This window comes from Phocoena phocoena, chromosome 1 (assembly GCF_963924675.1).
Source record: "Phocoena phocoena chromosome 1, mPhoPho1.1, whole genome shotgun sequence".
In the NCBI taxonomy this organism is placed as follows: Eukaryota; Metazoa; Chordata; class Mammalia; order Artiodactyla; family Phocoenidae; genus Phocoena; species Phocoena phocoena.
In genome coordinates, this window is record NC_089219.1 from 44,634,816 (window position 1) to 44,650,125 (window position 15,310).

The 15,310-nt window shown below is 55.5% G+C and overlaps 1 protein-coding gene across 5 annotated transcripts in view; it reads right to left on the minus strand.

Annotated features, from left to right (window-relative positions):
* LRP8 (LDL receptor related protein 8) overlaps nt 1-12,154 on the minus strand; it is a 77,655-nt gene extending 65,501 nt beyond the window's left edge. For 3 of the 5 annotated variants that reach the window (XM_065872509.1, XM_065872531.1, XM_065872503.1), the window contains exons 1-2: nt 11,491-11,596; nt 10,591-10,710 (exon numbers count right to left, since the gene is read on the minus strand). In XM_065872509.1, coding sequence (XP_065728581.1) covers nt 10,591-10,710; nt 11,491-11,596 — 226 coding nt within the window. Of the gene's footprint in view, nt 1-10,590; nt 10,711-11,490 lie in introns of all 5 variants that reach the window. The other 2 variants (XM_065872516.1, XM_065872524.1) reach the window with 2 other exon arrangements.
* Between the last annotated feature and the right edge of the window lie 3,156 nt (nt 12,155-15,310).

Consider the following 15,310-nt stretch of genomic DNA (forward strand, 5'->3'; position numbering starts at 1 on the left):
GAGCGTCACCTTGTCCCTACAGCCTCTGTGCGTCCAGAACAGTCACCTCTCTCCTGGTGCACACCTGCTCTCTGAGCACGCACACTCCATGCACACGCACGTGTGCGGCTCTGAGAGTGATGGGGGCAGCAGATGGCAGCTCGGGGTCCAGGAAGTGGAGAGGGAGGGAGGGCGGGAAGAGCACTGGCATAAATATCCCTGGATTCACGCCACCAGGAAAGCCCACCCTTGGCCTCCAGCTATTCATACCAGCAGATTAACCTGGGTCAACAGGCCCTTCCTGACTCTCATCAGCTGCCAACTCTCTGATGTTAAACTGGACCCACTGGTGAACCAAGGTCCCCTCTTAGATAACTAACTATGCCAGGCCCGGATGGTTAACCAGCTCTCCTTGGTTCTTTCTGCGTAACCAGCTCCCCTAGGCCACCCAGGGAGCAGCCACCCTGGGGCCCCCGGTGCAGATGGCAGCGGATGAGATGATTCCTACAGTCCCTCCCGGCCCGAGAAACTGCTGTTCTCCCGGGCAGCCAAGTCCTCCCAACTGGCCAGTTGACCTACATCTCTCCTGCTGCTATTTCAGCAACTGCCTTCTTGTTATGTCCTTGGAGGAGGAGAAGGAAAGATGTTGACGGTCGCTTCCACTTGGTGGGGATCACGGTCTCGGGAAGGGGAAAGGGGGTGCTCATTTCAGGGCCAGGTCTGGGCAGAACACTTTACATCAGCCTGCACACCTCTGAGAGGTGGGCTCATCATCCCCATTTCAGAGACCAAGGATCTAAAGCTCAGAACATAAGACCCATACCAGGGACCCTGGCTAGTGGGTCACAGGGCTGGTGGCCTGACTCCATTTTTCTCCATCACTCCACTGCAGTCACGGGCACAAGAAGAAGACAAAAGGGAAAGTGGCCCAAGGAACCTGGGTCTTAGGGCTGAGTTCTGGAAGTGGACCCTAAAGAGTCCAGCTACCCTCCATCTGCCTGCCTGGAATCTACCCACAAAGCCAGGTACACTCCCACCAACCCTCACCAGGCATTAAGGAGCTCGAGGGCCACAGGTCCCCCTCCCCCAGGCCAGGACTGGTCCTGAGCCCAGCTCCAGGGAGAAGAAATCTGCTCAGAGTGCAGGTTACAGGGCAGGTGGAGCAAGGATCAATGGGTAAAGGGGAGATGAAGTTCAGAGAGGGAGAGACCCTCACACAGGGTCACACAGCAAGTTAGGGGCAAGGGCAGAACAACTTGTATAAAGCTGTGGAGGAGACAGATTCTACAAATATCTTGAGAAAAATGAAGACCAATTATACTCCCTTCTGCTTTCTTTGGTGGGGGTGGGGAGTCCTTGGAGCCAGAACACAGTTGACCCTTCTCTTTGCTTTGTTTTGTGAGGCCTGGATCTGGCTACTTGGTCTGCCCCACAGGGCCAGGGTGAGGTCGCCCTGTGCTCAAGGAAGAGGGAGGTCCCGCGGGCCGCCAGCCTGGCTGGGAAGGGCCATTGCGGAGTCAGGGGGTGTTGTGAGAAAGGAAAACATCTCCTTGAGGGAGAGCGACAATGTGAGGATGAAAATGCACATGCTCAGCCATGCCTTCCCTAGGACTTCCTCTTAAGGGAAGAACCAGACAAATGCACAAAGGTGTAGTACTGGTATTCACCCCAGTACTGTGTAGAACAGGAAAAAAAAAAAAAAAAAATATATATATATATGTATATGTATATATATATATATATATGTATATATATATATACATATATATATATATATATATATATAACCAACTAAACACATGTCTATCAATAGGAGACTGTGTCATTAAATTAGGGAAGATTCATGCAGTAGACTACTATCTAGCCCTTTAAAACGATAATACGTACCTACTGTTACTGACACTGAAAGATGTGGTGCATGATGTGGGGAGAAAACAACTGACATAACACAAGCTCGTTTTGCAAAAACACCCAAAAACCAAAAAAATCCCACAGAAACACACATGTTCGTGCACACCAGCTCGCATGCAGAGAATGCAAGAACACCTCTGGGAGGACAGGCAGCTCCCACGGTGGTATAACCAAGGGGGACTCCTACCTTCCTCTTTTCCCTTTTCTGAATTGTCTGTGTGTTTTCTTTTCTTTAAATTACAAGTATGAAACTACCTTTATATAATCAGAAAAACTTACTTCCGTTGGAAAAACAAAGGAAATCAATTGAAGCGAGTTTCAGCTTCAGCACCACCAGTAACAGGCTGTGTGGCCCCAGAGGAGCCCCACGCCCTTGCTGAGCCTCACTTTCCTCCTCAGGAAAATGGGGACGATAAGGAACTCCTGCACCACCTTCCTCCCAGAGCAGCTGTGAGGCACAAACTGGAAGAGGCCATACTGTGGTTCGAATAGGCTGAGAGGGCCGGAAACTGAAATAGTCTCCAGAGCGGCTGCGGTAAGGTCCCTTGTGGCATCTCAAAGCCAATGACCAAGGGAGGGCGGTGGTCACGTTCACCATTCCCGTGTACTCCCAGACTGGCTGACCTCGGAGAGGCTTTGGGCTGCCATATCCAAGGGGCAGTTGCGTGGAGGCCGTGAGGGGTCATAGGAACTGTGTGGACCTAGGAGCCCCATGGCCCTGCCTCTCTGGGTAACTCTCCTAGTTACTAGAGGGTGTTCCAAGGGGCCTGATAAAAATCTGGTTCCTCGCCCGCAAAGCAGCCGGCTTGTGGGCACCTGGCCTGGGCCCTGCCAGGGTCAGGGAGGTCAAACCAGGTGCAGGGGGATGGGGGAGCTCACAGGCAGGGCCCGCTCCTGAGCCACTGCAGCCGAGGGGCTATTCCTACGGCCTGTGACATACACCGGCTTGTAAGAGGAGCCATGGTGAGCACAACTGATGATCAAAGCTGCCACCTGGGGCCGCGCTCATGCCTGGGGGCACCCAGGGGCCAGAGCTGCTCAGGAGGGAGCCGGTACACCCACTGGCAGGGGCTGGCAAGGACGGATGCCTGGGGTACATAGAAAGGAAGGGCGGTCGCAGCACACCCCAGGCCACTCCCACTGTAGCTGTGACTGGGATGTGTGAACGTGTATCTCTTCCTTTCACCTGTGTCACAATGCAGCCGGACAGGCATGGCCCAGTCCTGCCTCTGACCCGTTGACCTGCCTGGGGCAAGTGACTTCACCTCTCAGAGCCTCGGCTCTTTCTCTGTGAAGTGCAGTGATGATACGTCCAGGCACCGGCTGAGGGAGGTGTTGCATGAGAAAGCCCCCAGCAGTGAGGATGCTCATGAGCTCTTACTATAGCTAACAATATTATTTTAGGTGAGTTCCCAGCGATCTGGGGGTGGGCAGCAGGCCCCAGCCAGGGGCAATATGCACCTGCGGTCCCCGTGGGGAAGTCCCGAGCCCTTTCTGTGCGCAGGAGCCAGTGCCCGCCTGCAGCCTGAGAACGCCTTGTTCCCTGGTCCAGCAGGGAAAGGAGGGGGGGGGCAGGGTGGCAGCAGGTGGGAGTTGGGAGCGTACTGTTCTGACTCAGTCCCAACCCAGGAACTGAGGACACCCTAGTTCTGAGAATGGATCCCTGATGACACCAGGAGCTGATGTCCAGCCACCAGGGCCTCGGTTTCACCTTCTGAAGCCTGGAGCTGGGAAGCTCCCAAGTTTGCAGTGTGAGCACTGAGAGGCCTGCGTGCCCAGGTCCTGTGTGACTATGGATGTCACTGGTGCCCTCGGGGCTTCAGGTGACCCAGCTCACAAGAGGGGGCCTGACTATGGTCCCTAAAGGATGCCCAGCTCCCTTCTCCAGCTTCAAGGACCCCTCAGGGCCTTCTCAGAGGCCCCTGGGTCCCCTACATCTGACAGATATCAGCTTCTCACCCTCAAAAGTCGGTGACATTTCCTCAGTCCATTCATTCATGCACATACCATCCCTCAAATGCCTCGGCTCTGGGCCAGGCCCTGTGGTCTCCCACCACAGACACTCCCAGCAACCACGAGCTCCTACGATGGGCTATTACAAGGGTGCACAAAGCCATGGGCATCCAGACATAGGAGAGGCTAGATCACACCAGGAAGACAGGGAAGGCTTCATGGATGTGGTAATGAGCTGGGTTTTGAAGGATGGGTAGAAGCCAGGGAAGGACAATCCAAGCAGAAGAAAAGCATGTATGTATGAGACCTAGAGTCAGCGAATTGCATGGGGGTCAGAGAACCGAAGTCCACATTTTGGATGACTTGGGCTCTTGGCCTTTTCTGAGGAAGGATGGTAATATTGGAAATGACACTCCTTGAAGTCATCTGCATCAGCGACATATCACTGGGTCCTCAGTTTCCCTATCTGTACAATGGAAACAGTACTCACCACCCCACAGGCAATGGCCAAGGAAGGCCCTTGGAAACTGTGGAGGGTCACACTCATGGGGGGTGCTGGACAAGGGGGGCCTTATGTTGGGGCCCCATGTGGTCTCCAGAAAAGACAGTTCCTCCTAGACAGAAACCTGTAGTGCAGGAAGGCATCACTGGACACTGCAGCCCCTCACCCTCTTCTTCCATGTCCTCTGAGCCCCAGGCCCTCTGACCCCAACTGGGTAGACAAAGCTCAGAGAGGAAGACGCTAAGGAAGAGTCCAGGCTCCAGAGTGGACAGGCCTGGGCCAAATCCTGGCTCTAGCACTCAAACATCATGACATTGGCCAAGTCACTTCTCTTTGAGCCTCAGTTTCATCATCTTTAAAATGGGAATAATAAGAAAACAGCCCTCACAGGGTTGTGAGTAGTAACATTAACGAATGCAGATTGTCCAACACGGTGCCAGGCATGGGGGTAAGTAGCCAGTATCTGTTTAGTAGTAATTCCCTCAAGGGAGCTATTTATTTTGGAATCCCTCATGCTCAGCACAAGGACAGCAGGGCAGACAACGTGGAGAAGACAGATCTGAGACCGAGGGGAGAACAGGGGCATGTTGTGGGAGCTCAGGGACTAGGGAGCAAGAGGACAAGAGGTCAGGGAAGGCCACCTGGGGGAGGTGGCGTCTCCACCAGGCCTTCAAAGACTGGGTGATCTGGGCATGCGGGCATTTGCAGAGCAGGTGTTACACTGCTGCTGAGATCCAGGGCCCCGAGGCCTGGCTGCCCAGCCCCCAGAGCAGGGCCCACACCCTCTCCTAGGCCCAGGACTGGCTTCATGGGGATAGCACTGGCCTGGGGGTCTGACCACAGACCCTGGGCCAGGAGACTTGCACTTGGTTACAGCCCTGAAGGGTGGCACAAATGAGCCTATACCCTCCTGCTCCATCAGCCCTCTGGGTCCTGTCGCTCCTCACCCTCTCCCTGGGGGCAACTCTCTGGTTTCACCTGCTGTTGCTACTTCCCTAAGGAGGGAAAACTGTCAAGTCAGCTGCCTGCAGACAACCAAGAGGACTAAGCCAACCAGCCCTGAGGCCTATTGCACTCGGAACCCCCAGCAGGCCTGAGAAAGCCCGGGGGTTCCCAGAGGGGAACTCCGTCCCAGGAGAGCCCCCAGGAAGGCCCATGGGAGAGTCTTCAGCAAACACTCCCAAGGCCTGCTGGGGCCAGCCACGGAGACACAGACCTGGCCCTAGGGAAGGGAGAAGCTTAGGCCCTGTGGGGCAGAGCCACGGGGGGCTGTAGGGCTTTCTCCCCATCCCAGGCACAGACAGGTCTGGAAACCAGCCTTGGGACAAGCAAACGGCCTGAGGGAAGTCTTCCTCTGCCCCTCCCAGGGCCCCGGCCACTCATTCACTGAGACCAACCGGGCCTGTTTGATTCATTTCTTCCCTCAGGCCCTCCTTGGGTACCTTCCTCCACTCCCAGGTCCATCTCAGGGCCAAATGGCCTTGGGACCACCTCCACTGTGGCTGGGGAACCCTCTGGCTGAGGCACGCCTCAGCTGCGGGAGCCTTTGGATCTCGGGCTAAGCAAATGCGGGCAGGAGAACCAGGGGGGTCCTGGCAGACAGGTATCTAGAGACCTCAGTGAAACTCCTCCTCCAGGAACAGACAGACCCACTGCCATTCACTGAACACTTACTGCTTACCGGGAACATTATCTCACTTAATCCTCATCACTGGGAGGGAGAGACTATTATCACCTCCAAGGCCATTCATCCAGAGGTCACAGCTGGGATAGAAAACCAGGAGTATCTGATTCAAGGCCACATTGAGTTATTCCAACACACATCTCTAAGTCCCCTCTTTCGACTCCTATATCTCAGCCCTGGGGAAAGAGGGGAGCAGGGAGGGCTTTCTGGAGGAGGTGATACCTGCACTGATGATTCTAAGATGACAAAAAGAAGGTAGCCAGGTGAGGGAGCAGAAAGTGTTCCACACAGATGGAATAGCATGTGCAAAGGCCTAGCAGTAAGAAGCAGTAGAAAGGCCAGAATGTGACAGAAGTTTGGTGTCACAGGTTCATAGGAAGAGCAGGAAGGGGCTGGAGGGCAGTGGGGCAGCGGAAGCTGGTCACAGAGGGCCAGATGCAGAGGAGTCTAAGCTGACCCTATCCTATGGGTACATGGGAGCTTCGGGAGGACTCCGAATGGTGGAGCTGGTGGGTCAGATGAGGAAAACGAGGTTCAGAGAGAGCAGCACGATCTGTCAGATGACTCCATCCAATAAAGGACATGAAGCTGGGCCTCGTGTCAGGGGTGTGAGAATGGGCTAGGCCAGGCGGCACACTGAAGACCAGATGCGGGCTTGCAGCCCCAGCTGGGAGCTGTGGTCGAGCTTTAATTATTTACAAGGCTACTTCCCAGCAGGCCTCAGCACTCCTACAGCCTGGCCTTGCCAGCTAATGAACTCTCGGCCATGGGAGACCTTGCTGCGGCCACTCTTTATTAAAACTGGAACGGAGCGGTGATGGGGGCTGGGAGAACAGCGCAGCCTAAAGAAGCCTAAACAGGTAGAGGAAACTGAGCACACGACCGGTCCACCTGTCTAAGCAGTCCATCCACACGGAGAAGCGCAGAGTTCTTCCCAGAGCTGGAAGTGGAGTGCGGGCGTTGATGTCCCCTCAAGATGGGGAAACAGAGGCCTGGGAGGACTTGCCTGAGGTCGTCAGCTACTGCTTGATGCAGCACAAGTTCCATTAGTTGGGTGCCTGCATTCACACCCCAGCAGTTTCAGTTTCACTTAAAAATCATACACCCTTGTTACTTAACCCCTCTGTGCCTTTGTAAAATGAGGAAAATGCGGGTACTTCCAAGAGTCACCCCATTTTATAGACTCGAGGTGCACGTGGTGATACGTGTAGAATCTCAGCACAACTCCTGGTCCACAGCAAGTACTCAGTAAGTGTTCATTGTTGTCGCTGTTGCTACTCTGGGGGCAAAGTGCTGGCTGGAGACCAGAACCCACGTCTCTGCTCCCAGACACTAAGCAGCAACAGGAAACTGAGGCCAAGGCGCCAGCTGGCCTACGTGACCCAGGTGCAGCCAGGAACCCCACCCCTTCCCCTGGCCGGGCCACCCCTGGGCTTCCAGCCCCTTCCTCCACTTTGAAGGCCCTTTGAGCTGGGAACTGAAACCCCATGAGCCTTTCCCTTCCCCATCCCAGTCAGATCTGTGTCTCCAAAAGGCCAAGTCCCATCCGCTGCGGGTAAGCTTCCGCACTTAGAAGGTCTTACTTTGAGTTCCAGGTCCAGTCCTGAGGAGCTGTGTGAATTGGGGGGAGTCACTTCACCTGTCTGAACCCCAGTTCTTCCTCTATAATGTGAAGACTGCATCACCTATTTTTAAATGGTAAGCTCTGAGGAATGGCATTAGTTACTGTCTTTCAAGGCCTGCCTTAGCTGTCTCTTCCTCCAGAAAGCCTTCCTTGGTTTCCCCCACACACAAGCTCCCTCCCTCCAACCTCCATCAGCTCTCGGAATTCACAGTCTGCATTCTGGCCCCTTTAGGAGCCTGAACGCATTTTGCCCCACACAGACTTCACTTACAAATGGCAATCCCCATTTTGCAGGCCGAGAGGTATAGAGATGGGGTGATTCAGGCCCTCTCACAGGGTGGAATGGTTGGAGTGGTCAAATATAAGGCAAGGAGGATGGTTCCAAGAAATGCAGCTCGGGCAGGTGGCCCGGAATGGAGGGAACTCCCCAGATAGGGAAGGAAGGGGTGACAAAAGACCATTTTCCAACACCACGCCTCATACAGTCACCCAAAGCTCCCACCCCTTTCTTCAAGATTTCTCTTTGTGGCCCCTAGGGGTCCCTTTCTAAAGACCTTGGTGGTGTGGACACTCATCCATTCCCTTCTCTTCACCAGCCCCAGGTGAAGACTTTCTACGGGTATAACTGATGGTAGAGGAACAGCTACCCCGCATTTGGCAGATGAGGAGACAAGCCCAGAAAAGCCCAGAAAAGCCCAGTGTGGGGGACGGATACTTGACACCAACAGCAAAGCCCTCAACGGCGGTTGCTTTTGTTCACTAACCCTCTGCCTGTGACTCCACCCCATCCATCTCAGAATGAAAGCTGGAGCCCAGAGTGGCCATCAGATTGGCCCTGGTCCCATCTGGGGTCGCCCAGCCACCCGCTACTTCACTCCTCCATCTTGCCCAGAGCCTCAATGGAGATGAAAAGCACCCGGATCACCCTCCTGGGTCCTTCTGCACCACACTCCCACCGGAGCACACAGTGCCCCTGAGCTAGGAGGCAGGTGGACACCCTGACCAAGTTCTGTCCCTCTCAGCTGTGTGACCTTAGGCAAATCACTCAACTTCTCTGAGCCAGAGTCCTTATCTACAAAGGGGGATGACAAGAAACACTTCTGCTCTTCACGGCCACCCCCCAACAAAACTGTTGTTATACAGAGCCAGGGGGATAAGGTAAAACCAGCCCAGAAATGCACAGTTTTCACTTCCTCGCCTCATCCTCAGCACTCCCCCTGTAAGGAAACCACAGAAGAACAACTCCGGGCGAGGAGACTCACTATCACATTTTACCCTGGCTCAGGCATTTTCAGAATTTCAATAGCATTGGGAAGTGGTTAGGGTCATAATTAGACTAAGAACTCTGGAGTCAGATGCTTAAATTTAAGGTCCTACTTAGCAGCTCAACAGCTGTGGAATAACTAACTTGATCTCTCAGTGCCTTGGGGCTTTTTTGTTTTGTGTTTTTTGGTTTGTTTTGGTGGATAAACTAGGACTGCTCTGAAGGTTACAGGGGCTTATGTAAGATGAGCACTTACCACAGTGGTTGGCACACAGCTAACAGTCAGCACATGGTAGTCGCATCACTTTCAATTATATTTCTAGAACTGGTCTTCAAAACCAGGGCAGGAATCATTAGCCCAAGTGGTCAGGAGAGGAAACTGAGACAGGAGGGAAAGATGCGCCCATGTCACACAGCCAAATCTGGGTTGGTCTGAGAATGAACCTGGGGGCTGACTAGCAAACCCCGAAAAACAACACTATAACTCAACAGACAATGCCTGCCCAGGTGGTCTCTCTACCCCTCTTGCCACTGCGTGGTGCTGTGGGCCTGTCCACCTGTTGCTCTCCTCCCACAGAACCTGCACTCCCTGGCCTGCGGGGTGAGCCTGTTCTCCAAAGTGTGCCAGTGCCTGGCATACAGCAGGTGCTCAGTAACGATGAATGAATGACTGCCCGCGTCTGTGTTTTTATAGGGTCCTGTTTATCTGTTCCTGGAACTATACTCCTTCCACTTGTGGCAACTGCTTGCTAACTCGCCTCAGGTCCCACAGACATCAGAAACCACGTGCACCTCACGAAACAACTTCCAAAGCAGTCGTGCCCAGGTGTACAAACATCACACTCAGCAAAGGCGGCCGGCCACCTGCACGTGGCCATGGGTTCATGCGCGGCCTTGGGATCCTCACCCCCCTTCCAGGAAACAAACTCATCCCTCTGGCCCCCTCCTTCCTGCTCTGCCCAATGACTCATGCCTCAGTCTAGCTGGCAGGAGAGCGCAGTCGGCCAACCAGGGTGGCACAAGAAAGGTCTTCACCATGACTAGGCAGAAAGGCAGCGGGCGCCAGCGCCCCGCCGGCACCTACTACCCAGGGGAGGAGCGGGGGTGTGGCCAAGGCGGGGCCAGGGCAGGGCCCCAACGCCAAGGGCGCCAGAAAACTGCACACCCAGCCGTTCCACGATTGGCCTGCTCCGGCCACAGGGACCTATGGGGTGGTCCTCGCACAGCCAATCAGGGGCCCCGGGGAGCCCATTCATTCACAAAACCCAGCAGGAAAAGGAGTGAGGCTAGGCCCAGAGTTGCCTGGAACTTTGAGACACGAGCGCGTTCCGTGGGGCCTAGGCAAGAGTCCCGGAGGGCCTGATCGCAGAAAGCTAGACGCTTGCAGGGACCGTCGCGTCGCCGCCCCACAGTTCCGGCCCAGCAACCCGGGCGTGGCGTGCCCTCCTCCCGGGCCGTGCTGCGCCAGGCTTCGCCCCCGGCTCCATCAGGACCTGCCGGCCCAGAACCCGTTGGGTCCCTAAGTGCCTGGAGGGAAGGGGCTCCCGGGAGGGTTCCCGGCTGCAGGCTCCGGCAGTAAAGGTCCAGGCAGGTGGCCCGGTGGCGGCTGCAGCCACGTGGACGCTGAGCAAGGAGTCCCCCACCTTTCCCTCCCTCCCCGGCCGGCCACTCACGGCAGTCATCCTCGTCGCTGTTGTCCGAGCAGTCGTCGTCCTCGTCGCATCTCCACACAGAGGGGATGCAGCGCTCGTTCCGGCACCGGAACTGGTCCTCTTCGCACTCCTTGACCGACCCTGCGCGGGGGAGAGGGGGCGTGAGCCGGATCCCCGGAACAAGCGATCCCGGCCGCGGGGAGGGGTCTACTGAGTGAAGGAGAGGGCCCGATGCTGAAGCCAACGACCTGGAGGCCTCTGGCACCCTCGATCAGGAAGGAGGGCACGATGGTAAGGGTTCCGGGGTGACGGGCTGCTCTGTGGCAGGCTCACACAGTCGGTGTCCCACCACTTAGGTATGCCCCCCATTCAGAACACTCACCCGCATACACGGCCCTTAGTGAGAGATGCACGCAGACACAGCCCACAGGGAGCCCCTGAACACGCCGCGACACGCGCACTGGGCGCTGCGGGCACATCCGCCTCGCACGCAGCCCCTCTTTCTCTGCCACACGCAGGGGTCGCCGGAAACGCATTGTCAGGCGGGGTAGTCTCCGGGCTCCGCTCATCGCCGCCGCGGAGCGCGCGTGTCAAATTAACGCCAACGGCGAGAATCACACAGCCCTCCCGAAAGCATCAGTGATCACCCCTAGCAAAGTTCCCGGCCCGCCCGGCCCCCACGGCGCCCATCCCCCAAGAGCAGGTGCCGGAGGGCAGAGCCCACCACACTGGGAGCCGTGGGGGCGGGGGTCTAGGGCAAATTAAGGGAGAGCTGGGTCCCGAGGAGCATATCCCACCCGGGCGCCTCCCTGCCAGGCCCGGGCTCGGAGGCCCCGGCGCAACCCGCCCCCCGGCCGCCGGGCCGTGCTTTGTTGGCCGCTCCGGCGGCGCAAAGCCGGGCCGGGGAACGGCCGCACGCACCTTGGCCGCCGCGCAGTGGATCCGCCGCCGCCTCGAGATACTGGAGCTGCAGCAGCAGCAGCAGCAGCGCCAGCGGCCGGAGCGCGCCCCGTTCGGGGCGGCCCATGGCGGGCCCCGGGCTCCGGCCGCCGCTCCCCGCGCACCCCGTGCCGCCGCCGCGCCTCAGCCCTCCGACTCCTTGCCGCGGCGCCGGGGCTGCCGCTGCCCCCGCCGCCGCCGCCGCCGCTGCCGCCCGCCCCGGCTCCTCGGCTGCATTTCAAGCAGGTTCCGTGACGCTCGGCGGCGGGGCGGGCTCAGGCTGGGCGCGCGGCCCCAGGCCTGGGCTGCCTCAGCCTGCGCGCGCGCCCCCCCCCGCCCCCCGCTGCCGCCTCCGCCCCACGCTCCTCCCGCTGCCGCCTCCTTTCCCTCCTCCCTCATGCCCTTGGTCCACTTCTCCCTAGGCCCGTGCTCGGTGACCCTGCTCAAGGCTCGCTGCGTGCTGGGCGTTGCAGACGCTGGGATGAGCCAGGCGAGGCCCCTACCCCCAGAGGTGGCAGACGGCCCAAGGGAAGTAGCACAGGCTGCCTGGAGGAGGTGACATGCTGATAGGTGGCTGAGGGAGGCCTAGGAGTGAACCTGGACGAGAGGGGAGATGATGTTCCCGGGTGCACAGGCCTGGGCATGTGCACACGGAGCAGGGATGGTAGTGGACAGGGATTGGGGTGCCAGGATTCGTGTGATCAGGGAGAAGCTGGGGGAGCAGGAATGAACCTCTGCACCCCTCCAAGACTCCAACCCAGATGTTACACGTCTGTGTAGCTGGTTAACATGCCTATGTTGCATTCTCATGTGAGAATTCCCACGGCCAAGGATGTGAGGCAGGTGGCTTGGGCCTGGCGCACAAACTTGATCCATTCATTCTCATTCAGTGTTCTGTTGGGCCAGGCAGAGGGGCAGACAATCAGGGGGAACTGCAGGGGCGACAGGGTAGTCCTTGCTGTGATGGAGAAGGGCAGAGACTGTGGGACCCCACAGAAGGGACGCCTCATCCCTGCTAATAGGGGACGCACACCCAGGGCTGCTGTCTGCTTCTGCTGGCATGAATAAGACCTCTCCCCTGGAAGGTCTCAGCGCCATCTCATCCATGCCAGGGTACAGGTGACTAGATTTTAGCTACCTGCTGGTAAGCAAGGCCCAACCAGCCCAGGCTTTTTGGACAATGAGTTTTGAGGGCACTGGCCACTAAAAGAGACAGACTGGAAGGTGGCTAGGCCCAGTGTAGGTCCACCCTCCCCTCCTCTCTTGCTGCCTCACATCCATGGCAGAGGGGCAGAAGAAGGGGCTTCAGGAGCTGTTAGTCTCAGGCCTGGAAGCCGCTCTGTCTCATCGGCAGTCCTGTTACTGAGCCTTGTTTCTTCCCACAGAGTGCAGCCCCTTAGCAATTCGGTCATCCAACAAGCACATCCCAGCTCTGCTCTGTGCCAACCCTGGGCCTAGGAGTGCCAAGGTGAATCAGACATGGTACCAGCTTGATTGGTGGGGAGACAGACTATCAACGGACAGACAACGAAATGCAAGCATGCTTTCAACAAAAACTTATGGAGCACCTCCTATGTGCCAGGCATTGCCCAGGGATACAGTGTAGAAATAAATGACGTCCCTCTTTGCTCTCCTACATCTTACATCTTAGTTGGGAGAGACAGACACAAAAGCAAGAAAACAAACAAACAAGAAATGATAATAATTTCAGATCATCATAACTGCTATGGAAAAAATAAAGTAGGGTGATGTGAGAGTGATGGGAGGTAACTTTAGAGAGGTGATCAGGGAAGGCCTCTCTGAGGAGGTGACATTTCGCTGAATGGCAAGAAGGAGCCTGCTGTGGACTGAATGTTTGTGTCCTCCCAGAATTCATATGTTAAAACCTAATCCCAAATGTGAGAGTATTTGAAAGTGGGGTCTTTGGGAGTCAATTAGGACATAAATGGGACTAGTGCCCTTATAAAACAGGCCCCAGAAAGATCTCTGGCCCCTTCTACCATGTGAGGACACATCGAGAAGAGAGTCATCTATGAAACAGGAAGTGGGCTCTCACCAGACACCAAATCTGCTGGCATCTTGATCTTTCAGGGCCTCGATCTTGGACTTCTCAGGCTCCCAGCAAATTTCTGTTGTTTTTAAGCCACCCAATCTATGATATTTTGTTATGGCAGCCCATATGGACTAAGACGGAGCCCAACCATAGGAAGATTGGCTGTAAGGGCATTCCTGGCAAAGGGACCAGCAGGACAGAGGCCTTGAGGTGGGCTGGAGCTCGGTGAGGAGAAGTTGGGTGACCAGGCGAGGTCAGAGTCAGCAAGGTTCTGATCACATGAGGGCTTTGTAGGCCCCAGCAGGAGGTTTGGATTTTGTTCCAAGTACAACGATGGCCACTGTGACAGCAGGATGCCTGGGACTCTGGAGCCCTTCCTGCAGCCAAGACTGACTGCTTCATCTCAGCCCCTCCTTCACTCTGTGGTCTCAAGGAAAGTCAGTTCCCACCTCTGAGCTTCAGTTTCTCTTCTGCAAAATAGAGATGGAGAATTTCAAAGGTCTATTCTAGTTTTAAGATTGTGTAGATTAAAGTTCGGAGGCAGCAGGGTAGAGAGATTAAGAGCATGGGCTCTGGGTTAGACTACCTGAGTTTAAGTCTGTTCCTTCCCTTCCTAGCTACATGACCTTGGACAACTCACTTAACCTCTGTGGCTCAGTTTTTTTATCTGTAAAATGGGAATGGTGACAGTACCTCACAAGGGTGTGAGGATGACATTAGAGGAGATGCGCAGCATGCACTGTGCTGTAGGTGCATAATAGCTATTAGTTATGTTACTGTTATTCAAACATAATTCCCTGTCAAAAACCCCTGATAACCTCTTAACACTCAGAGAATAAGGACTGAGCCTTCCTTCACCTCACCTCCAAGGGGGTCTTTGCTCATACTGTCCGACACACATCCAGCTGCCAAAGTGGGCAACTCCTGTCTCTCGAAAACCCCCTCATTGGAGGTTCTCCAGGCTCCTCTCAGCCCCCACCCAATTTGGACCACTTCTCTCTCTCCCTAGTCAGCCTGTGACCTTCCTGAGGACAGGAACCAGCTCTCCTGCATTTCTGGGCTCCTACAGGGCACGTTTGATCAACGTTTGTTTGTTGTTGCCTTTACCATGGTTTCTGTATGCCTAGGAGGATTATGTCTTATTCATCCCTATTTTCAGAGGATAGATACAAGGCTTGGCATATAACAGGCATTAGATAAATGATGTTTAAATCCTTGAAAAGGTTAAAAGGAAAACCATATCAAGTAATAATAATAGCTAATACTTATTGTACACTTGCTGGAGGTGGGGAGGGGGTCAAGCACCATCTAGGTGTTTTAAACGCTTTAACCCATTTAGTCCTTACAGCATCTCCATGAGGCAGGTTTTATGTTGATTCCATTTTACAGATGAGCAAACTAAGGGGTGGGGAGGTCATACAGCTAGTAAATGGCAGGCCTAGCATTTGAACCCAGAGGGCAGAAATGGGAATTTTTCAGGGCACCTAAGTTGGTTAATCTAGTGAAGGGCAAATGAAGAAAGCTTTGACACACACCATACACCAAATGGACACTGAGGTCCTTGTACAACTTGTTCCCAAGTGACTTCTTGTCCTCACCTGTCCTCTCTCTCCATCCTGGGCTGACGCAAGCATACAGGCCTCGCCCAGTCCTGGGTTTCCAAAGAAAACCCTCAAACCCAACCCCAAGTGCAATGAATTCCCCACGAGACAGAAACCGGTGACATTCCAGCTGCTGTCAGCATGTCAC